Source organism: Pseudorasbora parva, chromosome 22 (genome assembly GCF_024679245.1).
Source record: "Pseudorasbora parva isolate DD20220531a chromosome 22, ASM2467924v1, whole genome shotgun sequence".
Taxonomy (NCBI): Eukaryota; Metazoa; Chordata; class Actinopteri; order Cypriniformes; family Gobionidae; genus Pseudorasbora; species Pseudorasbora parva.
In genome coordinates this window covers 7,970,892-7,997,914 of record NC_090193.1, presented here as the reverse complement: position 1 = coordinate 7,997,914, position 27,023 = coordinate 7,970,892, and the positions used below count along the sequence as shown (strand labels likewise).

Below are 27,023 nucleotides of genomic sequence, written 5' to 3'. Positions count from 1 at the left end.
TTGTCAGCAAACATTACGGTCTTTAGAAATCATTCTAATATAATGCTTTTATTCTCACTTATTATAAATTATTGGTGATCATTTATTATGAATGTTTTTTCTTATTGTCAGTGCTGAATGTTTTTTTTTTCTCTGTTTAATATTTTTTGTGGAAACCTTAACATTTTCCCCCCAGGATTCTGAAAAAATGTATTTACAGTCACTTTTGATCTTAATGCATCCTTGCTAAATAAAATAATATTTATATATTTTTATTTAAATCATACCAACCCTACACTTTTGAATTGTATCATGGTTTCCATATATATATATATATATATATCATTAAAAATATATGAACTCATTCAAAAATGTTTATATAAATATATAAAAATGAATGATTTCATGAATGATTATATGAATGATTTCATATATTTTTAGTGATTTCTGAAGGATCATGTGACACTGAAAATTAAAAAAAAATCAGCTTGTCATCAAAGGAATAAATTACGTTAAAAAAATGATATCCCATTAAATTCTTGAGATTTAGGCAAAAAAAAAAAAAAAAAAAAAATTCTTAAAATAGCACTGCCTCCTGACAGATGGGTGTAGTTTAACTTACAAACATCACGCAATCAAATGCTCCTTGATGTCACTTCCTGTTTCGAGTTGTTGACTTGTCTCATGTCGTCAGGGATGTAGGGGGGAAGGGGGGCTGATTATGAAACCTAATCAGTTTGGCTCATGAAAAATAATCAGGTGATGTAACATTAACCCAGTAGTCACAACTGATTTGCGGAAGTCTGGTAAGTGGGCGCTAGCCATGTAGAATTAGCGTCGCCGACTTGAGCCTTCGTTCAGTTCAGACTGCTGATGCAACTGGCTGGCAGATGTTTCTGCTTGGTCTAAAAGCCTTAAAGCAGACGGATGTCATTTCGATTACCTAAGTGGTGGGTGAGATTTGGGATCATTCCACCAAGTTTGGCACCTCTGACTTTATGATTTCTGACATCCAGACACTTTAAAGGAAGACAAATCGTAGTAATAAGAAAATCTGAACAAAAACCCTACAGTACGGGACCCCTAAAACCGTGTGTTTCAGGTCGATGTGCTGATGCTGGGGTTTATTAATATGAATATGTGCACCTCCACTAGGAGGCGCTAGACTATAACTCCCCAAAGACAAACTCAACCCTGCGCTCCTTTGCTCTGTTGCCTTCGGTGTCTGTAGAAGTGTCATTTGACAGACATCTGTCACAGCTCATCTCTTACACACCCTGTCAACTCTCCCTCACTCACTTCCTCTCGTTCTCTCTCTGGCCTCCTCAGGCTGTTTAGCATGTGTGAGTGAGCAAATGCTTCAGGAGGAATAGAAAGACATGAAGGGTGAATTTTTGTCTTTATCAGAGTCTACTTCAGCGTTTGCTAACCTTGTTCCTGTAGGTCTCCCAGAAGAACACATTTTAGATGTTTCCTTTATCTGACACAACCATTTTAGCGCACCAATGAACAGATGAGAATCAGGATGTGTTTGATTAGGAGCCATCCAACTACATATGTGCAAAACCACTTATATTCATAATCGATGTGGTTGTCTGAATGACTAGTTTACAAGAGATGCAACATCTCGGAGAGTTCACCATGACAGTATACAAGCACGTTAAAGTACAGAAAAACATTCATATTCTAGCTTTAAAGAAACATAAAAAATAGTAAATCAGGTAATTATACCAAACCACTTTGACGATTCTCAGAAAAAGTCTGTGCGACGAGATCGGTCCACTGGTTAGTCCAGTTATGCTGTCCCAATCCCGCAGTCAAATGACTTTTTTGATGCGCATCAAGAAACTGATTAGGTAAATGTGTTTCTATCGTAGTTTATGCAGGTTGAACTCTATTGAACGCATTCGCTTTTTTTATTGCGTTATCGCAAAATGCGTATAATAATAAGTGGATGGAAACATAGCTATTGATCCATTAGTAAATTGTTTACTGTCTAGTTCACAATAAAATATAAAAACCATGTGAAGACAACTGAGAAACATTCTGAAGAACTCCATTTCGATGACATCTAATTCTCTACTTCTAAAACGGACAGGTCGCCAAGTTTGCTTGCATCACCAGTCATCAGAAGCACAAAAATGATCCGAGAAGGGAATAGTATAAACCATAACAGCTTATCTCATGAATATTGATTAGGTGACAACATTCACCTAATTAATACTCATGAGCCCCAATGGATTTCCTAGAAGACTTAGGGCCCTATTTTAACGCTATAAGCTCCTGGTCTGAAGCGCATTGGCGTATGTGCACTTAGGGTGTGTCCGAATCCACTTTTGCTAGGTTAATGACGGGAAAAGCTTCAATCACATGGTCCAAAAGGGTTGTTCCTAGTCTCTAAGTGAGTGTATTTTGGGTGTAATGTGCAATAAACCAATCAGAGTCTCATCTCCCATTCCCTTTAAAAGGCAGTTGCGCTCGGACCACGGCGGATTCGCAGTTTACATGGTAGAACTGAACGCTTCTCCAGAGAGGAATCCTTTTATTTTTAATAGTTAAAAATGTTTGTGTACTGCTGCGTGTCCCAGTGTGTGTAATAAGCAGTGTACGTGTGTTTTGTACCTGTCTATAGGCACATATTACTAACACACTCTTTAAATAATAAAATAAATAAAAATACTGCACCATTGACTTTAGACCAGGGTCCTGTACCATGATGGTAGTTTAACAAACTCAGGGTTACAGGATTAGTGTAGAGTAAAACTAAACCAATCTATTCAGGCTTTGTTGGTCCCATGATGCTGATCATCAGCTTTCTCTGTCAACTCAGGCTTTTATCCTGAGTTTAGCTGTGACATCAGTATTCAACAGCCAATCACATGCTCTCAAACAGTGGAACTGAGATTCACTTCTCGCAAGAGAAACAGTGAGATTCATTTCAGGATATTACATGATTGAAAAATAATACGAATTTAAACAAATTTACACAGCAATAAGACAAGAGCAGTCTATGAAAGAATGCAACTTCAAGAAAAATCTTATACGTCAACGCAAGAAAAAAATATGAAGATAGTTTAGTTGATATATAGAGAAAATTGAACATTTAAGCTCATGTAGTAATTGTGGCTATATTTATTGATTTTAAAGCTTATTTGTCTGACCCTTATATATGGCTATTTATATAAACTTTAACAAAGTGCCTATTAATGATTGATTAACTAAAATTATATAGGTGTAATTGATTATGGGTATAATAATTACATAAATTATATCTAAATCATTCAAAATTATTGCTTAAAGCCAGACACTTTAGTCTTAAAAAACAACAACAACAACAACAACAACAATAACAAAAAATGTTGCTATGTAGTGACCTTTAATTTGGAGTAGAAAAAGAGAGAGTGACTTAATTTCAGCTTGAGATCTCTTACCCAGAACATAACCTTCCCTGGAGCAGGTTAGCTGTGGAACAAGTTACTATGGAGATGAACACAGCTAAAAGCCAAACCACCTTCATGGTACATAAAATCCAGGATTGGCACAAACTAAGCTTAAGTTTATCCAGCTAGCCAGCTAAACCGGCTTCATGGTATAGGCCCTGGGATTCAGTTGGTCAGTGGCGCAGCCGTTTTCATTTGCCTCAAAATAGCAACATGCCAACAATGGGCCTGAACAAACCTAGTTTTCAGACCAGCACCTCCATGGGCGAACAGATAGGCGTGAATGCATTTGACATTTAAAGAATATGGCGCTGGACGTGCTAATGATCGTGCCTGGTGTCGCATTGCACCGGGTGTATGAAAGGGCCCATAGATAGACAGAGGCCTCTGAATAGTCTCATATTTGGCATTTTACTTGTGCAGCTATATTGTTTTTTTGTTTTTCTCCAAGCTAAACAGTCTTAAAATGATTATTTTCAAAAACTTCTATTCAAACATACTGGCTAGATTAATGTGAATCCGAGTAAAGACCAAAGTGTTCCTTTCCTAAATCCATCAAGTTTGTTTTTTTAGCTCAACAAAACACTCTGGAGGAGGGCCTTTTGTCGACGCCATGAAGCCCCTGGATTACCATACATCTGGAGGGTCCGCTTGACGGACGAGTGAAGGATGGAGAGCGCGCTCCCCAGTGATAATGACAGTGATCTGGCAGCTCTCAGATTGAAGTCAAGGGCCACTGGGTGCTCTGTCAAAAGAAGCAGTGCTGTCGGTCAGCCTCTGAACAGCCCTCCACAGGGGGCAGCATTTAATTACCTAAGGTCTCCAGTCGACTCTCCAGCTAAAATAAAAGTAATTGCCACACTTGAAAAACAAAACGCGAAAAAGTTCTTTGGTTAATAGAGCCGGGGCAACTAATTCAGAATGTTTTGTGGAGGAGCAATCTGTATGCAAAGAGGGAGCGCTTGGCAGTGTGCGGGTCCTTGGAAATCTCAGTGTGATGATCTAAGTGGAGCTGTAATATTACTTTGAGCAGATATGAGACGAACAACAAAGAATCAACAAATAAACAAGTACCAAATTCGTCTGGCTCACAATGACTGATCCAAACAATCAACAACAAACAGAAGCATTTTCTGTGAAATCTAACGTTTTTTATTCAGTCTCGAAAACCAATGCCTCGTGTCCGGGGTGGATATACCACAGGAGGTTCTTTTCGCCTGATTTGTTCAAAAACACAGATTTGTTTTAGGAATCAGGCTCACATTAGTTCATTCTGGATTAGTTCATCCGGAGGATTTTTTAGATATGTCTATGTCTTTAGGTTCATGGTCTGATTATTGCCATGACCAAATCAAGAACTTAGGTGTTGTGTTTGACCCAGAGCTCAAATTTGATAAGCAGATTAACTGCCGTGGTTAAGAGCTGTTTTTTTCCAGATTAGGTCTATTGCTCAACTTAAGCCTATTCTTTTAAGAAAGGACTTAGAGAAGGTTATTAATGCCTTTGTTCTGTCTGGTCCGTCTGGACTTTCGCAATGTGTTGTACGTGGGGTCCTGCCAGACCTCTATTTCACGTTTGCAATTAGCGCAGAATGCATTGCTTGGTTGCTAGTGAAAGCTAAGAAAAGACATCATATCTCCCCAACTTTGGCTTCTCTTAATTGGCTATCAGTGATTTATATAAAATATGAAATTCTGCTGTTTGGTTTATAAAGCAGTGCATGGAGCAGTTCTCATCGTGATGTCTGATCTCATCGCTTTTCGCCAAGCACCTAGATCTCTAAGAGAATTAAATACGGCATTTAAAGTTAAAAGGGATCAGGCTTTTGCTGTTGCCGGTCCGAGTCTCTGGAATAGTCTTCCTCAGGTACTAAGAGAGGTTACGTCTTTAAACGCTTTTCAACTATTTCTTGTCTTTAGCCTTCAAGAGGGTGGGCTAGTTTTTTTGTTGTCTTAATAGGATGTGTTGTTTTAAGTTGTGTGTTGTTTTAATGAAGTGTATCTTGATTGTACAGCACTTTGGTCTGCAGGTGCATTGTTAAGAGCGTCATAAATAAAATGAATGAAAGAATACTCTTCTTCAAGTTAAATCGCCGTCATGTTGTACTAATTTGTTCCCTCATTTTAATTGTTAAACCAAGGCCACAACTGAACAAAAATTAAGGAATTAAGTCAGAAAATTCTTAATTTATGGCCATGTTATCCCCCCTTCATGGGTTCGTCAAAGGGTGCGTTTACATGCACGTTCTTAAGCCGATTATGCCTAATAAGCCGACAATGAACACGGTCATGTAAACACGGTAACCCGTTTTCTTTTATCAGAGTAATGTCATAAACGGCATAATCATAAACTGGTCGGGACAGGTAGTTTTCCTCCTCTTACCTCGATTTCGCGCTGCATGTAAACGCATTAACCTGCTTTCTGTCGGCTTATTGAAGTGTGCATGCGCGATAGGTGACAAAAACGCAAACTTTGAGCAGATTTAAACGCATCCAGACAGAGCGAGCTAGCGTTTTGCATGAAATAAGGACATATACCACAAACGCAGACTCTTTTAAAGGGGTGGTTGCATGCGATTTCACTTTTTTAACTTTGGTTAGTGTGTAATGTTGCTGCTTGAGCATAAACAGTATCTGCAAATTCACAGCGCTGAAAGTTCAATGCAAACTGAGATATTGTCTTTAAAAGTTACGGCAGTTTATTGCCGGAAAAAAATGGCCGGTTTGGACTACAACAAGCTTCTTTCTGGGTTAGTGACATCATAAACCCTTGCTAGTCACCGCAGATGTGACTTCTGCCCGTAATGGGGCGTGGCGTTTCCAGACAACCTGTGCTTGGCACTTCAGCCAATAAAAATACAGGAAACTACATTTGGCCATCTAACCAATCTAAGACCATTGCGTTTTTCGGAGGGATGGGCTTCAGAGAAGCAGGAAGCAAACGAGCCGTTCAAAGGACAGTAGAGACAGCGGTGTGGAATAAAGGTCAAATATAAGAAAAATACAGGGTTAAAAAAAATATATATATAAACATGTTATACTGTGCCCCATAAGCACAACCAAGCCTAGAAAAAAACACAGAACCACCCCTTTAAGACCCAGAATATTGTAAAGATGTTCTCTTCTTATGCAGCAGAAGTAGAAGAGGTTCATTCATGAGGGATAATATGAGCCGTAAATCTCCCGCTGACACGGTGCACGCTTTATTTAAAATCACAACTGACGTCACATTTGAAAAACTCAGAGTCAGATACGGACATTATTATTTCTGACGTCACTACAAGGAAATAACCCGGTTTATAAATAAGGTCATGTAAACCCGGTTTACTTGCGTTGTCCGTTTACTGGTTTGTATGTAAACGGGGAAAACTGGTTATTTCAATAAGCTGATATTTGTGAGTTATCAGCTTACTGGTGTGCATGTAAACGCACCCAATAAATCAGCGTGGCTCGAAACTAACGCACTGATTCAGGAATGAAACACGTCGCCGTCACTGAATCATTCACACAACCAATCTGTTCAAAAGGAAGGAAACACCACTACTTGATTTGCTTGGAAACATGCAATGCTCATTCTGCTTTAATGTAGTTTGAAACTATTTCCATATTGTTTTAAGTGACTTTAATAATTCTAATGTCATGATGAATGCTATCCAGCATATTATGAGCTAACATTTGTGGTTTGAATAAAACTCCCTCAAAGAGAATCGAAAAACACAATAGCAACCACCAACAACAACAACCATAAAAAAGCCCTCCATCCCTAGTCTTTCAATAACTCGTCAGTGGTTCTAATTAGTGAAATTAATTCAGTTTAATGAGCCCTCTTCTCTTAGTCTACACACTCTAAATCATGCCATGACCATTTTATAAAACCGAATGAGTACTCATGGTTAATGTATGTTTTTGTAAATTGCTTTAATCCACAGGTGACACTGTTTTCTACGAGAGCTGCATGAAGTATCTGGGTCTGAGGGCTTTCATAAAGAGGGAGCACAGGCCAAAACACGTGACGTCATGCTAGGAAAACCACCGAGCCCCATTGCTGATAGCCTTAATTAGCATTCTGACTCAATTAGTTTCGTTAATGAGCGTGTTGGTTGTAAGATAGCGTTTCGGCTGGCGAAGACTAATTCATAATAGGCCACACTTCACTTCAACTGCCTTGTTTCAGTCTTGTTGTTTGGTTTTGTTGTTAACCTTACCTCTACTGTTTCTTCTCTTGTCATCTATGTTTCCACTGCTTCTGTGACGTTCCAAACTCTTCTCTCTCACGTCTGTCTCTTTGTCTTTTCTTTATTCAGCTAAGGTTGTGTAACAGAGTGAAAAGAGCAGCCTCATCTACATTCTCTGAGCTCCAGGCTCAACTCACATCGACTACAAGACACTAAATGTGACAGACCAAACAAGTCAAACACACTACAGACAGACATCAGAGGAACCTAAACACAGATCGCTCTAGTGAGACTGTCCAAAAGTCGCTCAAAATAGAAAAGTGTCAACTGTGTTTGCCTCATGATTAACTGATCACTTTTAGTTCTTGAAGGAAACGCTTGCAGAACCTATGGGCAAGATTTATTAAACAGGGCAAATTAAAGACACAGATGCAGTTTTTCCCACACATAGGCTAATTCGTGACGTTCTGCCACAGAATCAACACTGGCAGCCACAGTGAAATCCTGTGTTTTGTTATTTATTTTAAAGGGGGGGGGGGGGGGTGAAACACTCAGATTCAGTCAATCTTGATTACCTATAGAGTAGTATTGCATCATTCATATCTCCGAAAAGTCTTTAGTTGTATTATATTTATAAAAGAAATATGGGCTGTACCGAGTCTTTCCGGAAAAAAACGAGCGCCTGGAGACGTATCGTGTGGGCGGAGTGGTGACGTCCTCAAGCGTGGAGAAACCCATGCCTATCGATCTCAGCTAATAGATATATGATCCAGAATCAAATTCGGAGGCTGAAATAAATTGAACAGGAGAAACAGCAACATCAGGACGTCTGTCTCTGTGGTATGTACTGTATTTAGTGGCCTGTCAACATTTGTGTGTCTTTACTCGCAGTTTATGAGGACATGATTCGGTTTATGGATTATTGTATGCGACTAAACCTTAGCAGTAGCAAGCAAAACGGTTTTGCACGTCAGACTAGTGTAACGTTATACATAGAACAACAATGGAGTCCGTTAGCGCATTTGAATGAAGAAGCACGCGATCGTGTCGTTTACTGATGTTTACTCACGCGACGATAGCCAACAGCACAGACATTTGAAGCAGATTTACTCACCGCCTGCTTCCAAAGCAGGACCGAACCTTTATCGCTGGGACCGCTCTGTCAAAAACACACTTCTTTGGTATGATTTAGTAAAGTCCTGACAGCAGTGAACGGTGGAGATCCACTTTGCGACGCGACTGAAGCGATGTTGTGAAGCTTCCCGTCATTTCTGCGTTCAAATCGGTTCAAATGCAGCGCTGCCTTCCCGGAATGCTGTGCTGAAGCGTTGAAGTCGCTTGATGTCACCCATAGGAATAAAGTGGAGCGCGGCGCGTCATACGTGTTCACGGACGACTGGATCTGCACCTGAGAGTGTTTATGGGCGTGCATTTCCTCTCTCGCTCTAGTCACATGCGCACACCCTACCGGGAGAAGAGCCCGTACGGCCCATACGTTGTTCGCTCTGTCAACGTCAAGTCGACCCACACTCAAAAAAAAACTCTCCGAAACTTGTGAGAAACCGGAAGGAGTATTTTTAACACAGAAATACTCCATCAAACGTCCAACATTAGTTTTTGAAACTTTGTCAATGTTTAGGATGGGAATCCAAGTCTTTAACAGTGTAAAAAGCTCAGTATGCATGAAACAGCATTTCACCCCCCCCCTTAACGCTATTTGAAACACGCAAGCAGCGTATTTATTCAGCTGCATTTCCTTTCCCTGCTCTCTGTCTCTCTGCATCTCTCTCACACACACACACACTCACTCACATATTCTCTCTAACAAAGCCTAAGCTTTACATTTTTTTATGTTTTAGTACAAAATTCAAACAACAAATAGCGTTTTGGTGCACTTAGTGTGGCAAAACAGTTAAAACCAGAACTGTTGAATAACAGAGTAGCGACATGCGTTCATCTCGTGGCGGCGCACGGTCACGTGATCACGCCGCTCTCAATAGTTCTAAACAAACCAGCGCTGTGTCAATACATTTGAACATACAACAGCTTCACTATACAGGTATTTGCTGCAATTATTAGTAAACAGCACAGCATAGTGTGCATTGATTATTACATCAACCACATTTACAGTATCATTTATTGAAACTTAAGACAAGATTTGGAATCTATTTTAAATTATTTCGATGTATTTTTTTATAATTAGAAGTAAACACTGCGTGCATCTAAAAAGCCGGTGGAATGCAGTGGGAGACCTTCAGTGCCAATATGATTTGTACTGTGATGACATCATCACACCAAGCCACATCAAACTGCCAATACGGGGGACGCTAATGCAGGCCGACGAACACATATTTTACTCTCTAAATTAGGTTGGGCGAGAGGGCGGCAATAAAACTACAACCACCAAATCAAACAATATTAATTACACTTAAGGTTGAAAGACATGCAAAACTCTGATCACTTGCATATTTGAGGCTGGGTAATAAAAGTCTCAAGTGTGCGTGAGAGGTGCCAGACGGCCATAATGATAAATCAGAATTGCAAAGAGAGACACAAGCAGCCAGTGATCAGACCCAAGAGAGAGCTCGTCTCCATAATGCCCTGCTCAATCAATACAGGAACGCCCTTTACATGCTTTTATAAGAGACAGTCAACTATTCCTCCTCTCCACCCGACCATGATGATTCTTGCTTTTCCTCTACATAAGACTACCAAGGTCCAGATAAAGCTCATTTTTGGACTTCCGCAAGCAGTGGGTCAATGACCTGATGCTCAATTTTAGAGCTTTATTTAAAACAAAAACAAAAAAACAAAACAAAAACAAAACAAACAATATTACAAATGCAGCACAAGATGTTTTGTGGTACAGGACTTCCGGTACGGTGCACGTGTACCAAATTCAATCTTTAAAAGTTAACAGTAGGCTTGTTTTACACACGAAAGACACTTCCCAACATATAAGGTATCCCGTGCATTTTATCATGAAATTCAATCGATGATGCCGTTTTGACACTCTTTAAAGGGTTAGTTCACCCAATAATGAAAATTATCTTATTACTTACTTACCCTAATGTCGTTCGACACTCGTGAGACGTCCGTTTGTTGAAATCCGATGGCTCAGAAAGGCCTTCATTGACACCAATGTCATTTCCACATACAGGCACTAAAGACGTCGCTACAAAGCCCATCTCACTACAGCGGCCCGTGAACTATACAAGTCATTATTTAGTTGTTTTTTTTTTGCACACAAAAACTATTCTCGTGGCTTCATAAAATGATTGTAGAGCCGCTGTAGTGAGATGGGCTTTGTAACGACGTCTTTAGTGCCTTTATGGGTCTTGAGCGAGGAAATGACATTGGTGTCAATGAAGGCCTTTCTAAGCCATCGGATTTCAACAAAAAGATCTTCATTTGTGTTCCGAAGATGAACGGAGGACTTATGGGTGTCGAACGACATGAGGGTGAGTAATTAATGACAGAATTTTCATTTTTGGGTGAATCAAACCTTTAATGTGATGTGACTAATCGCTGTATATGTTCGTCAGTTCAAGTGCGCGATCCGCTCTTCCTAAAGAATAAGCATGAATCTGAACTTACTGGAACGTATCATATATCACGTAATCGTTCAATCAGTGTTTCAACGGTAGAAAGACATCAATAAAACAGCCTGTAAACAATGTCACATAGCATTACATTTTTACTGAATTAGCTATTCAGTGTCCACAGCTGTAAGTTCATTAGAGAAAGAAAGAATTTCGCTAAATATATGCACTTACTTATATATTCTACTTAGCATGTTAGTGATGTCTTGATTATTTAATGTATGTTTAAATAGATCTGTCATGAAAATGACAGACACTGTTTATAAATGATTACATTTCAACAACGAATTGGATTAAAAACATATATTATAATTAGACATACAACATATTCTATAATTAGAATTAGAAGTTAATGCAAAAACTGCCTAAAGTTAAGTTTACATGAGTTTGCATACAATGTTATTTGAGTGTTGATTAATATATCTAAAAATAAATAGCAACTGAATTTCAGCCGTTTTTGAATTTCAATAGTATGGGCTCTGTTGTTAACTTTTAATAATATATTAATGTGCAAGTAAGGGCTCCCAATATAGTTTACAGCATTATCTTTAAGAAACTTTTAGTTCTAATTTGAAAATTTAGGAACAGACACAATGGCCCTCATTTATCAAAAGTGCGTACACCAAATTTCCAGCGTACACCTTGCGTACACCCAAACCCACTGTGACTTTGAGATTTATCAATATGGACGTTGGCGTACGGCACGCTCAAATCCTACGCCAGCTCAGGAGGTGGTGTACGCACGTTTGAGTTAGTGCGAAAATGTGCAGAAAAAAAATTCCTAACACCACAAAACGCACTGACAAAGATATGTTATATTATGACCCACTGTAAAAAACAACAAAGCATAGTAATTATAAACTTCAGTGTTTATTTTTGTGCAATGTAGACTTCAATGTTTAATTTGTGTGACTATATTGGCTACCAAAGCATTTGAGGCATGTATTCCTCCAGTTGCGAGCCTGTTCGGCAGCTGCGCACGGACTGGGACTGAATAATTTAGACTGACAAAAAATAAAAATTACATTCTTCTTCTTTTAAATAATAATAATAATAATAATAATAATAATAATAATAATAATAATAATAATAATAATAATAATAATAATAATAATAATAATAATGGCATTCTTCATCTAAATAACAATAAGTGTCATTAATAATAAAAATCATAATAATAATAATAAAAAGAATCTTACAAATTGTCATGCAATTATTAATGTGAATGAATAGTAGGCTACTCCACATCACATCATCATATCGTACACCCCAATACATGTGCCGTGATACGAAATTAAATGTTAATTGTTTCAAAACGCGCTGTAAAATAATGCATTGTGATGGTAATTTATCATCCAAACAGCTATTTAAACTGCTGGAGTGCTCTTCTCAACCGCCACACTATTAACAGTAGGCCTACTCATAATTTGGGTCCATATTTGTTTTTGTTCTTTTGGGTGCCTAAAAATCCCACTCTTTAAACTCCCAAATAAAACAATCCCGTTTTTTTCACTTCACTGGTGATGGTCTTGATGGGCGTGTCTCAATCATCTCACTAGTCCACTAGTCAGGGCACTGATCAGGGAGTCAGCCCATTGACTTATGTCCTAATCAGTGCCCTGACTAGTGGACTAGTGAGATGATTGAGGCGCGCCCGAGCTCCACGTCAGAGAAGTTTCGCTTCTTTGCCGTCTTCCGTGTGTCCATGGCGTAAAATGAGGGCGTGGAGGAGGCGGAGACTTGAATATATAGGGGCGTGTTATTCTAATGACGATCGTTTTCAGCCGCAGCATTTATCAAGGGCAAGTATTGCGTACACCTGGATTGCAGAGGTGCGCACAGTTTCATAAATCAGGCGATGAGAGGAGTGTAAGCACAATCTTACCCCAACATATACACCCGTGTCTACGCAATATTGATAAATGAGGGCCAATGTGTTCAGTAAACCACTGTTTAATAAAAATAAAAATAAATAAAAGCAATTTTATATTAATTTTCCTCTCCCCTGCTGTACCGAACCTGTACTGAACAGTGACTTCAAAACTGAGGTACCTTTACACCTCTACTCTTCTATGATTAACATGCTTTTAATTTCTGAATTAAAATTCATGTTAAGAGCATACATTTTTATTTCTGAATTAAAATAAAAAAAGGATACTATTCTTTAAAAGAAAACTTAAAGTCTTAAGCCTTAAGATTAAGCAACCTAATCTTTATATATTCACTATATAAACTGCTTTCTGCCCCACTTTATATTAGGTGGCCTTAACTACTATGTGCTTGCATCAAAAAATAAGTACAATGTACTCATATTGCATTGCAAGACACTTTTGCTGATATTACGGTGGGATACGGGTGAAGTTAGGCACAAGTGTGGTTGTGTTGGAAGGTGTAAGGGAAGGGTCAACAGTGTAATTATAAATGTAACTACAGAAATGAATTACAGATGTAATTACATGCAGGTCATTTTTAAAATGTAAGTACAATGTACAAACATGCACACAATAAGTGCATTATCAAATTAATAATTAAAATGTTAGTACAATTAAAGCCACCTATATAAAGTGGGTCCCTTTTGTCCACCAAAGTCATGTGGTACAGCCAATACGGAGAAACAGAAAAACAGGACCTCAGCAGACCCTCAAGAATATGTCAAGATTAATACAGAAATTCTCCAGGAATGACCTTTTTTATGGCAAGTCAAGTTTAGTCCATTTATATCGTAGTCAGGTGGTGTGACTCCCTCCCAAAAGCTGACCTTTATTTAGAACTTTTATTTGGAATGACAATGTACTCAAGGTGTAAGGACAATATATGTTTTACCTGTTGGTTAAACCAGATGACATCTTAGCATCATTCAATTTAATTATTTTTAATCTACAATGTTCTTCTTTTTTTATCTTACACACCACAAATGTAAAAGCAACTCAAAGTATCACAAACCTTGAGCCATTTGAAACTTACAGTGTCCTTAAGTCCCAAGTAAGAGCGTGATTTAAAAATAAGTTGGTGTCGCCCGCAAAATAAAGCAAGTAGGTTAGAGTTGGGAGTTGGTGGGGCTGGTTTGTTTAGATATGGAACAGACGTTGGAGAGAGATTAGCTGGGGCTCACCTCCACTGGGAATCTCCTGCCATTGATGCTGTGCTCAGAGCCGTCGGAACCATTGCTCTGGCCCCAGTGGAACTCCACCTTCTCGGCTTTGAAGCGGCCCGGTAGCCCGGCTCCTCTCACAAAATAATCATCCTTCAGGAAGATCGCCACTGTGAGGTGCAGAGAAAAGGAAAGAGGGTTAAATAGGGAGAAACAGAAATAAAGACCACATTCTTGGCATGCACATTAAACAAATGCATTCCGAGCACAGAAGCATTTCTGACTGAAAATAGACCGGAGGACACTTCCTTTCAGTATTTAGGATTATTCATTTAGCTTCCTTAGAGACATGGGCTGAATATTATACACAGTTCCTTTCTGCTGTTGCCCTCAGAAGGCCAGGTCTCAAATGAAGCAGTAATTTGGCTGAGAGAAGACATTTCCCCCTAACATCGTTTGAAATTGCTTTTTTGATTCCTTTTGTTATTTTGCAAAACAAGAGCCTTTAAAAAAGAGGGGGACCGATAGCGAAAGCTCTTCCGTCTAAGAGCATTTAGATTCACAAATTGGTCTTTCGCACCAGGACCGGACTTTAATTAATGGGTGCAACCTTAAATAGCACAGCCTTTGTTGGACAGATTTCTTTTTCTGATTGAATTTCAGAGTGATTTTTACTCTCTGCTCGCCCAAGAGACTTGTGTCCTATTTAAAAGAACGGCTCCTCTGAAACCTCGCTTGTAATCTTAGCGAAACAGGCTAGTGTCCAACCATTGAGATATTGAAGCAATCAACTGGTGGCAGTCTGAATCCGTCACCACAGCAACGAGGAGTGACTCGGAGGCGCCGGGGGCAAAACGCACGCACGACGCGCTCTTGCACAAACGCGCACTCTGAAGCCTGGGGAAAAAACAACGGCGCTCTCTGTCCTTCTCTCGACTCCTCTTTAAGTTGTTTGGTCTTTTGTTGATTTTTTTGACGTAATCCGACATGAGAGGGAGAATCGGTTTCATTAGTTATTCCGGCTTTGAGCTTCATGAGCTTTAACAAACAGGCAGGAATTAGACGGCTAAGCCAGCAGGACCTTGGAACGGCAGCTTGTGAAAACTGGGCCTCGTCTGCCAGCAAATCCTTGATCAATGCAAATGTTTCTTCAAGGTTCCAAGATCTCATGAATTTCTTAAGTATAATTTGGTGGGGGTCTGTGAGAAGCTTGTGCATTGGCCAGTACAGCAACACGCATTTCGCTTGCAAAAGTGCACAATGCTTTAACTTTTTCTGCAGTATATACCGCGTATACTGTGCACAGTAGGCGGAATTTCAGTATGCATGAGACAGAACAAAGCACACTGAGTGAAATACTGTACAAAACAATGCAATGTACTTGAGTTGATCTTCAGTTTTCACCATAGTTTTGACTGCCTAAAAATAAGGCATCTTTATACAAAATTGGATTAATAAGCCTTTTAATGCATTACTAATTATTTTATATTAAATCATTTATTTATAATGTAATTAAATGCTTTTTATCGAAACGATCGTTTTCTCTGTTATTTCTGCTGTAATTATTACAATGCTGCTTGTATATAAACTTACTATTGCTGATATATTAAAAATAATCAACCCTGATTCATTTGTGATTGTAGAGGATTCAATATATCTTCATTTAATGCTGTTTCAGCAAGTTATGTATTTTTTTAAGTAATCCTGGTGTACACTACATGCTCCACAGTACGCAAGTACGCTAGTATTTCATGACGAAGACCTCCAAGCTCTTTTTTTCTTCTTCTCACACTTATTCCTTTTCCTGACATCCCTAATGAGTGTTTCGCTCAAGGTGAGAAGGTCAAGGGTCGCTTGACGTTGTAGTCGTCCATAGAGAAAATGATTTAAAACATTGATTGAGTCATGCATAATTCAGAGGTGCCGGGTCTGTAAGTTTATTGTGCCGCCCTGTTCCAGGTGATTATTTCGCTGATAAAACACTCATGTGTCAGTTATAAATAGCAGAGCAGCTCTCCATTATTCATGGGACAACAGCGGGACATTTGTCTTCCTCTGCACGGATTATGTTAAGGAGGGAAATGCTGGGCAATTCGTGTCTGTGTTTACTTCTTCAATATGCACCGCTGCAGTACGGCTTAATGGTGCAAGACTGTAGCATGAAAACAGAATTCGGGTGTGAAAAGTTCAGGGGGAAGATCACATCATAAAAGTTTGATAGAGCTTGAAAGTATAAGAGTTGAACACTTCCATTCAATGTAACCTATAATTTATAGAAGTAAATAGCATGGTACAGCAATTGGCACATGTTTTTTTTTAGTATCGACTCCAGCGTAACCCAAACCCTTTCCCTTCCAATAATCGCTCTCATGTCTCTAATAAAAAATGAGCACAAAGAAGACAAGACCAGCCAAAATGGCTGGCCAACTGCAACAATGAACAATGGAAACACATTTTAAGATGATTTTAGGCAAAAAGGCTGAAAAATGCATTGCAGTATATGGGAATTTCATGTTTTGTTCTATTATAGCGCCACCAAGAGGCACAATCCTGCCATTCTTTATGTGCCTATTCACGTGTGTGTGAATTTTGATGAAAATATCTCATTTCGTTTTGGAGTTATAGACATTTATGTGAAAAAACATAAAAAATGGCACTGACATTGAGTGTATATTACAACATCTTAATATCAATATTTTGACATTTAGTTCATTACATTTAGCTATCGACCTATGTTTCTGAACTTTTGACACTGGTTTCGTCTTGATCGGACTAGCGGTTTTGAATATATCAGCTAATGTTTTGAAAGTGCTTAATTACAACGCTGCACAAACCATATGGCGAAGCATGGCAAGTCTGGTATCGTTGGACCTGGCAAGGATTCAGAAGCCAACAAATGTTAATATCTCATGAAAATATACCAACCACACCGACGTTATAAGTATTTGAAAAAAAAAAAATAATTCCCCACTAGGTGGCACTCAAACTTCTCAGGCTCCTTCAGGGCATAGTGGCGATGACTCACACCGAGTCTCGTAACAATCCGTTCATGTGTTCATTAAAATACAGCATTTTATCGCATAATTCAAAATGGCAGAAAGCCAAAATGGCCGGCATAAAAACTTGTTTCTAACCATTATGGTTCAAAAGCTATTAGCATAAATATGAGTAAAAGATTGGACAGTTGGTGACGCTAGAGTGAATGATTTAGAGACTCCAAATTTAGTGTGGTTACTATTAGTGCTGACCTCTTTCAGTGTGCCAAATTTCACAACTTTCCCGCAAACGGTTCTATGGGCTGCCTGCCATAGACTCCAATGGCGGAACAATAATAAAAATAAGACATCTAACAATTTCAGTAGGTGCCTCCGCACCTTCACTGCTTGGCCCATAAATATATATAAAAATAAACAAATAATTCTAAAATTAAAATATTTTTTGTGAGTGATAACTTTAATATTTGTCTTTGAGTAATGCAAAGACTTTTCAGGTAATGTTATGACCCATTTTAAACCTCATTCGCTTTGTAACCGCCAGAGCTGCGTTCCTCCAAAAGCTTCGTAAGCCTAAGAAGATCGTAGAACGATTGCCACCAATGGTCCCTGCTATCAACTTAGCTCACGGTGCTATAGAGATACGCAGCCCAGGCCATTCTGCATTATATCTAATGACATGATAGATCAATGTTCGTTTTTTTTGATGAACTATCACAGACTGTCTAGCGTATTTACCAGTTTTGCCTGTATTCTTCATTGACGTCTTGTTGGACGACTCTGCATCAAACCCGTCGAGCGTGAGTTCCTGGTACTCCATCGAGACCTTAGTGTCTTGGTCGGCTATATTGATTGGCGATTGGTTTCTCTCCTGACACTCAGGAAAAGCTGCCGCCCACCCTGTATCTGGTCCGTACGTCCCTGCAGAAGAGAGAGACAGCAAATCAATGGATCATCATACTGCAAACAGAAGCCGAACAGCTCCCAGACTCACTTTATTCTTTATAAATGCCAGTCAAAACACTCCAGAGATGTCCTGAGATGACCATCTGTCTGTCTGTCTCAATAAATAAATAAATTAAAAAACTGAAAAGTTTGATGAACTGACAGAGCAGTCAAACTTTAATCCAAGACCTTTGAACCACACAGACTAAAGCAGACGTGACTATTTTTTTTTCACATTCCGCTGAGAAATTTATGAGCACTCAGTGGAGACAAATATGGAATCAATTTTTGGAAGTAACCAAGATCATTTTTAACTGATAAATCCTTATTTTACAAGCTTTTTTCTTCTAAACCAAAAGGTAGCTAGCCATCAAACTAGCACTTGCTAATGGAACACGTTGTTTTTTTGATCTCCTGTTGTGAGCATAACAATATTTTATTAGCTAGCAGTGGTCATATTTAGCAGTAAAAGCATGCTGTGTAAATGTGATGTCTAAAAATTTACAAGGCAGTGTTTTACTAATTGGTTCCTCCATGGCCACAATTTAACTAAAAAAGAGAACAAATTAGTACAATGAGGCCACTATCATAGGCAGGGGGGGGGGGGGGGGGGGTAGATGGTCAGAGCCACTGATTTTGTCTGAACTATGAATAAAAAATAAAAAGCATTATAGAATTCATATTTTCTCTTTTTGTTTTTAAGTTGTCAAAGTAAAATTTCTAGGTTGATAATATTTTAGGCTACTCTGTGTCAATGTCAAAATGATTGAGATGGCCAATCAGATCAAAGAAGGCGGGTCTTACTGTCACTGTCAAAACGCAACTAGAGTTCGTGGAAAGATATAAAGCAGATATACGTATTAGAAAACGGTTTTGTGGTAGAAATGTTTAGCGACCGACCAACAGTAATTGAGTGTGATGCAAACTACTCAACCCTTTCAGCCATTTTGAATTGGAAATATCTGACCATGATTCAAGTAATTCATTCATGAATGCGGCGAGAAAAGAAACGCTTGCTTTTTGGCATATTAAGCATGAATAAGAGTGAATGTGTGCTCGTTTTAAAATGAAATATTATTTGCAAATCGTTTAAATTGATTAATTTATAACTACAATTAGACCTACAACTAATATAAGACCTTTAACTAAAATGAAGAAACAAATTAATGTTGTGAACAAATTCTTAATGCATTCGGTATAATGAATGAATATATAATATAATGTCTTATGTATGTCATGTGCATGGCACCATATATAAGAATATGGACTATTTAAACACTTTAGTGTTCACACTATTAACTTATGACAGTTGTTCAGCTGCTTTCAAAACAACATAGAAAGTTGTTTTGTCCTAAAATCTGAATTACAGCGCACTGTAAAAAAGAAAAGTTGACATAACTTAAAATTGTATGGCAACTTGCTGAACAGCGTTTTTTGAGTTTACTCAACTTTTACACCAAGTAAGGTCACATGTCTCCCAATTTAGGATCTTTTGTTCAGCTGATTGAGGTTTTATTGTTTAGTTTTTTCAAATTTTGTGTTGAATGTTTTAGAATTTTTTTATGTCACCATCATGGTGATCAGTGTTTTCTTTAGTTGGGCAGTTTGACGACTTTTTAATGTTAGTGTTTCTCTTGCTGCTGAGTTATAATTGAATCATTGTGTAGTGGTTTAATTCACTGAATTTATGACTAAGTTTAATATGAGCAATAAAATATTAACTTAGTTTTATTGTGATTCTAGAAAAGATCCAGCACGGTTGTACACTGTAAAAAATCCAACTTATGTTTTGTATAACAAATTCAGCTTTTAAAGTTTTTAACATGAAATATATACACATTTGTTCGCACAACTAATTGACCCCAAGTTGAGACAACGTACAAAATGTTCTGCAGCTGGTTGCCTTAAACTTTTAAGGTTTCTCAACTTTTTATTTTATTTTAAAGCATTTTCCCCAACATTGTGCGAAACTATCAGTGATCAATGCCACACAGTTAAAACGTTGTCATCTTATACGTAACAAAATAAAAGCACGAGCAGGCAGTTTTACTTCAGCACACAAAATGAGACAAGCAAACAAGACAAGGATATTTTAAGAGTCCATTAAACCCTCTTGTACAGTTTGAAGCACCACTTTGGCTTTGCTTACATTTAAAGCTTGCCAAATCATAAATGCACCTTTCAGAACAATAACCACATCCTGATGAGACACTACAGTGTCAGAGTGGGAGTATAAGAGTGTTTCTGCTTTCTCAGACTTGGTGAGACGTGAGCAGTGGTCCACAAACAGCTAAACACAAGGTCCATCCCTAATTGAAAGCAATCCTCAGCTACCGGCATTTAAGATGTATTTGTCGACAATTACCCCAGCCCTGCAAGCATCCGGGCCGATCCGAAATGCGTATTTCATCAAATTAGGATTCATCCTCCTCAGCCTCTGCCCTCACTGCAGCCTTGGGGCATATTGATTGGACAGGTCTGGGTTTCATATGGAGCGGCAGAGTGCTATAGATCCGGGCAGCGCTGCTGGGTAATGAAAGAGAGCGAGGGCTTGCGTGTGAAGAGATTACTCACTCCTTAATGCAGCCCTAACAGGGTTAGAAAAACTGCACACGCAAACTTAATCCCAACCACACCTCAGGATACGCATCTCAGATGAGAAAAACAAAGGTCCGAGTACATAACCCTGCCTCTGAGCAGAAAAACAGAGATCAGTACTATTTCATTTTTATTTGGTTTGCTGGGTTTATGGTTTTGTTTGTTCCGTTAGATCATTAAGCTCTGTCCAGTTAACATTAGCATATTTATGATACTGTATTATCCTGGTCTAAAACATACTGTCTGCATTATGTCTATGCAAATACACGAATGCAGACACTAGTACGCAAATCTAACATTTAAAAAAAATGTTTTATGACAGTCACCTTTTAAAGGTTTAGTTCACCCAAAAATGAAAATTCTCTCATTAATTACTCACCCTCATGTCGTTCGACACCCGTAAGTCCTCCGTTCATCTTCGGAACACAAATGAAGATATTTTTGTTGAAATCCGATGGCTCAGAAAGGCCTTCATTGACACCAATGTCATTTCCTCTCTCAAGACCCATAAAGGCACTAAAGACGTCGTTACAAAGCCCATCTCACTACAGCGGCTCTACAATCATTTATGAAGTGACGAGAATAGTTTTTGTGTGCAAAAAACTAAATAACGACTTATATAGTGATGGGCCGATTTCAAAACACTGCGTCCTTAAGAATCAGTGTATCGAATCAGGAGTTCGGATCCCAAAATCACGTTATTTATATATAAACCACAGTTTGGTGGTTTGACACACGATCCAAATCATGAATCAATATGATGATAAGGCTCTGAAGCTTCAGGAAGAAGTGTTCTGAAATCAGCCATCACTATACAAGTTGTTATTTATGTATTTTTTTGGGCACAAAAACTATTCTCGTGGCTTCATAAAATGATTGTAGAGCCGCTGTAGTGAGATGGGCTTTGTAACGACGTCTTTAGTGCCTTTATGGGTCTTGAGAGAGGAAATGACATTGGTGTCAATGAAGGCCTGTCTGAGCCATCGGATTTCAACAAAAATATCTTCATTTGTGTTCTGAAGATGAACGGAGGTCTTACGGGTGTCGAACGACATGAGGGTGAGTAATTAATGAGAGAATTTTCATTTTTGGGTGAACTAAGCCCTTAAAGGGATCCCATGGTGTTGAGACTTGTATGGCTTAATATAACATAAATGATGTCTCTTACTGAATTATGTGGTAGAAAACCCATGAAAGATCTACGTTATTTAAAAAATCGACTTTATATTTGGACCATGGGCGGCGCCATTTTGTTTGCGTTCTAGGTTGATGACGTAGAGTGGTTGAACTCCTCAATCAGCTGGCATTACCCGTAGCTATTTTTACCACAACGCAACTCGAAAATTGTTTCAGAGTTAAACAAAACAAATGAATTGCTTTGTAATTGTACTTAAAACACACTCAAACATACATGTGCACACAAACTCACCTACACAAGTCACAAACAGATCGGCGGGCGCGCACACACACACCTAGGTCAGCGACAGACTGCTCTGTCTCAATCGCATGCATCATCATCAAAACATCCTGCCTCTCTTCCTCACGTTACTTTATCCCATCGTCCTACCTAGATATTTCCCTCTGCTTGTCACATTAGGCATTACAGTTAATCTACTATCAACAGTCTATCTAGGATATCAACACAGGGAATAGATTGAGGGTTATGTATGCGTGCGCGCGTGTGTGTGTGTGTGTGTGTGTGTGTGTGTGTGTGTTCGCGCCGATCTGTTGGGGTGTGTGTGTGTTCGCGCCGATCTGTTGGGGTATGTGTGTGTGTGTGTTCGCGCCGATCTGTTGGGGTGTGTGTGAGTCTGTGTGAGAGAGAGAGTTTGTGTGCACATGTATGTTTGAGTGCGTGAAGTCGGACAGCTGTTTGTAAATCGGCTTTACTCGTTATTGCGGTGGAACGTGAGACTGAATGACTGCACTCGAACATGTCCACTATGGTGTCGGACAACACTACAAATGTCCGTCCCTTCAAATAATGCCCTATTTAAGGGTATAGGGTCGATTGCAGATTCAGCCCCTGTCGTGGAGACTGAGCAGCCCAACATCTCGATTGAAACAGAGCCTGTCGTGTGCGCGCCCGCCGATCTGTTTGTGACTTGTGTAGGTGAGTTTGTGTGCACATGTATGTTTAAGTGTGTTTTAAGTATAATTACAAAGGAATTCATTGGTTTTGTTTAACTCTGAAACAATTTTCGAGTTGCGTTGTGGTAAAAATAGCTACGGGTAATGCCAGCTGATTGAGGAGTTCAACCACTCTACGTCATCAACCTAGAACGCAAACAAAATGGCGCCGCCCATGGTCCAAATATAAAATCGATATTTTAAAAAAACGAAGATCTTTCATGGGTTTTCTACTACATAATTCAGTAAGAGACATCATTTATGTTACATTAAGCCATACAAGTCTCAACACCAGGGGATCCCTTTAAATGTAGATACTGAAAAAAATGTATATATTAGTGTAAGAAGAAAAAGAATTAGTGTAGAAAGAGTTCTGAGTACTGGAGTTGCTACCACATCAGCAGAACACTATATATTATGCACAACAGGATCACTTTTTTCAATTCCATGACCAAATGTTGCATTTCTTAAAAGATTTGTTTCCGTATGTTGATAGGAGTTTGTGCAACTGTCTATCAATCTTACCGGCAATTAATTCAGTCCTCCCTCACTTCCTCTCCTTTAGTAAAAACACCAAGTGGCTGGTACAGTACATGGAAAGCTATTCTTGCGAGGAAAGAGGGGAAGGTTCAACCTATTTCAACATTAAATAGTTGTGAGAGATCTCAGCCTCCCTCTGGTTTGATTTACCCTCCATTCCTCCCTCCAGACAGAAAGGGAGGGAGCGCAGACCAGGTGTCAAATCAACATTTCATTCACCTCTGACCCCATTCTCAGCTCAATCAATACTGCCTCTGTTCACCGTTTCCTTCTTCTTCTTCTTTTTTTTTTACTTTGTTGAGAGAGAAAGAGTGAGAGAGGTTGATGGATCTCCTAAAATGAGATTACATTTTGAGGCAAAAGACGCAAAACACACAACCACCCAACCATTGATTCTCTCAATATTTAAAGAGATAGTTCGCCTGAAATGAAAAATCTGTCATGATTTACTCAGCCTTATGTCAGGCAAAACGTGTTTGTCTTTCTTTTTTTTCTGTGGAACACAAAAATCCATATATCTCCTAGTAATAGCTGATGAGAGCAGCTTGGACATTCTGCAATATATATATATATATATATATATATATATATATATATATATATATATATATATATATATATATATATATATATATTTTAACGCACTCCATTCTTATAATTAAGCTTTTTTGTTCAATTTTGTATTAGGACATATTTGGCTTTACAGTATATCACAAAAATTGGTGCATTCAAGTCTATGTAAGAATAGCATTTTACTGTATTTTTGAATAAATCAATAGATTAAAAATTGCCCTTATGTCATTGAGCCATAAACAAATTCTGCATATTCAAAACACAAAGCATGAGTGAGTTTCCCACCTCCTCGTCCCTTCCGAAACAAGACGTGCCACTCAAAAATTCATTTGACAAGTACAACCAAGCCCCACAAAAATGTGTCAAAGGGAGACATTGAAAGCAAAAGTCCTTTTCCGCAAATTCTGCTTTTCCATGTATATTTCACCAGGAACTGTCTCCTAATCTCCAGAGAGCTGACGTGATTTAACAGAGAATATACCTGAATGATGCGTTCGGCCCCACAGAGATGATTTGCTTTTGACTCAATTAGCAACAGTTCTCCACACAGCTGTGTCATGTACTGACCTCGGACCGTTGGACTGATGCAGAAAAAGTGAGGGCAACAGTGCGATTTACTATGTGACAAAAGTGGGTTTGAAGAGCATTTACATTATGTTTGCCCAATATCAGCATTGAGAGAGAGAGAGAGAGAGAGAGAGAGAGAGAGAGAGAGAGAGAGAGAGAGAGAGAGAGAGAGAGAGAGAGAGAGAGAGAGAGAGAGAGAGAGAGAGAGAGAGAGAGAGAGAGAGAGAGAGAGAGAGAGAGAGAGATTTGAAAAAGAAAAGGGAAGAGGGAAAAACGAAAGACATCTTGAAAATTCTCCTGTGGCTTCTCTTAAGGGTTCTGACGTGTCTATGATATGTCACACTAAGCCTGTCTCTCGGCTGCAGGTGCATTAGTGATGGGTCATAAACACAGAGACACATGGGTCTGTGGTGTTTCTGGATTTACCCGGCTTGACTCAATCAGACTGTGTGACTGCCAGTGAACGCTGAGAAAGAGAAAGCTTTCTTATTCCCTCTCCACTATATTACACACACACACACACACACGGACGCACGCACGCACGTACGCACACACACACACACACACACTAGGTTTTTGTGCATTGTGGGGACTTTCCATAGGTGTAATGGATTTTATACCGTACAAATAGTACATTCTATCTCCTTACACCGCCCCTGCCCCTAAACCCACCCTTCACTGGAAACATTCTGTATTTTTACATTTTCAAAAAAACATAATTTATTATGTTTATGAATACATTTACATTGTGGGGACCGCTGGCTGGTGATCTAAGGTTTATATTACATTGCGGGGACATTTGGTACCCAGCCACAATGTAATTTAAACATATATATATACACACACACACACACATGCACACACACATGCACACACACAGACAGACAGACAGACAGACAGACAGACAGAGAGATAGACAGACAGACAGACAGACAGACAGACAGACAGACAGACAGACAGACAGACAGACAGACAGACAGACAGACAGACAGACAGATAGACAGATAGATAGATAGATAGATAGATAGATAGATAGATAGATAGATAGATAGATAGATAGATAGATAGATAGATAGATAGATAGATAGATAGATAGATAGATAGATAGATAGATAGATAGATAGATAGATAGATAGAACCCCAGGGGAAGGCCATTTGCGTAACAAATCATGGTTTGCATTGGTCTGTTTATCGTCCTCCATAATGCACTGGACCCTATTAAAGAGGTGCTTCCTCTGACACAACTTCTACTTTCTTTAATTAGATCAATGATTGCGCTTAATTACTCAGATAAGCTCTGTGGCATCAGCACCAAAGCGATCAAAGCTGAGAAAGAGAGAGACCTGCACCGAGAAACTGAATCGCAGGCCTGTCATCGTCTCCACAGGGGCCGGCATTAGCATAACGTGCATTAGAAATTTGACAAATAAAAGCCCTTTTGGGAAAACAAACCAGAAAAATAATTACGAATCAAGTGGCGTAAACACAGGCGAGTGGCGCTGACACTTTGCAAGTCTTTGATCCGTGTGAGATGAATCCCAAGTTCTTGGGAACAAAGAGCAAAACCAAAAAGAGGATAAGTTTAAGATTGCAGTAGCCACATGCTAACAGCTAATGAGTGAAGTGTCTGTGCCGATACCTCTCCCAATGACTGGTTTGTGCATCTTTTATGCAACGAGAGCTGTTAGCGAGATTGTACTCCAGAGAGCTCAATCTGACTGCATAAATACAGCCAATCTTTCTCCCTCTGAAACCAGTCACCTTGGTTATTATGGGCTCTGTGTGGTGTTAGCGTATGGCTGTTTGAAGTGCAGAGGTGGACAGGCTAAATGTAGCTTGTCTGGCGGAATGTTGCGTTGTGTTAATTAGATGTGGCGTGTGTTTATGTTTGTGTGTGAGTGTGAGTGTGTGTGTGTGTCCAGGCAGGAAGAGAACGCTGGCTGTAAACCCAGTGGGACTTAAAGCCCATGAGCAAAAGCTGTCAAGAGCGACTGGAGATCCACACGCTGTCAGAGAACATTTCACGGCAGCCCACAATAGACTCAACAGGCACACACACATAAACAAAGAAAAATAGACACATTTAGACACAAGAGTCACATATATTTCCACAGAGTTCTGCCTCAATCTCATGAAAAGACAGATTTATTTCACACCTCACACAAACTTTATGTCGTCTTTGTGTCATCCACACCCCACTACAATTGTATTCTGGGTCCACAGGGGTGCTAGATTACATTCCACTCCATGTCTGCGGCCCAATTTGCATGCTAGCCATCCTAAATTACATGCGAGATTGGAATTAGCATGTCCCAGATCATAGTACGTAGGAAATAGCGTGCCCAAAGTACCCAGATGGTATGGTATTATTGGATTTTCTGAAGAATTTTT

The 27,023-nt window shown here is 39.1% G+C and overlaps 1 protein-coding gene across 3 annotated transcripts in view; it reads right to left on the bottom strand.

Moving 5' to 3' along the window:
- ptprga (protein tyrosine phosphatase receptor type Ga) overlaps positions 1-27,023 on the bottom strand; it is a 360,225-nt gene that overhangs the window by 132,706 nt on the left and 200,496 nt on the right. For all 3 annotated transcript variants that reach the window (XM_067431991.1, XM_067431989.1, XM_067431990.1), the window contains exons 3-4: positions 18,018-18,200; positions 14,308-14,456 (exon numbers count right to left, since the gene is read on the bottom strand). In XM_067431991.1, the coding sequence (XP_067288092.1) occupies positions 14,308-14,456; positions 18,018-18,200 (332 nt within the window). The remainder of the gene's footprint in view (positions 1-14,307; positions 14,457-18,017; positions 18,201-27,023) is intronic.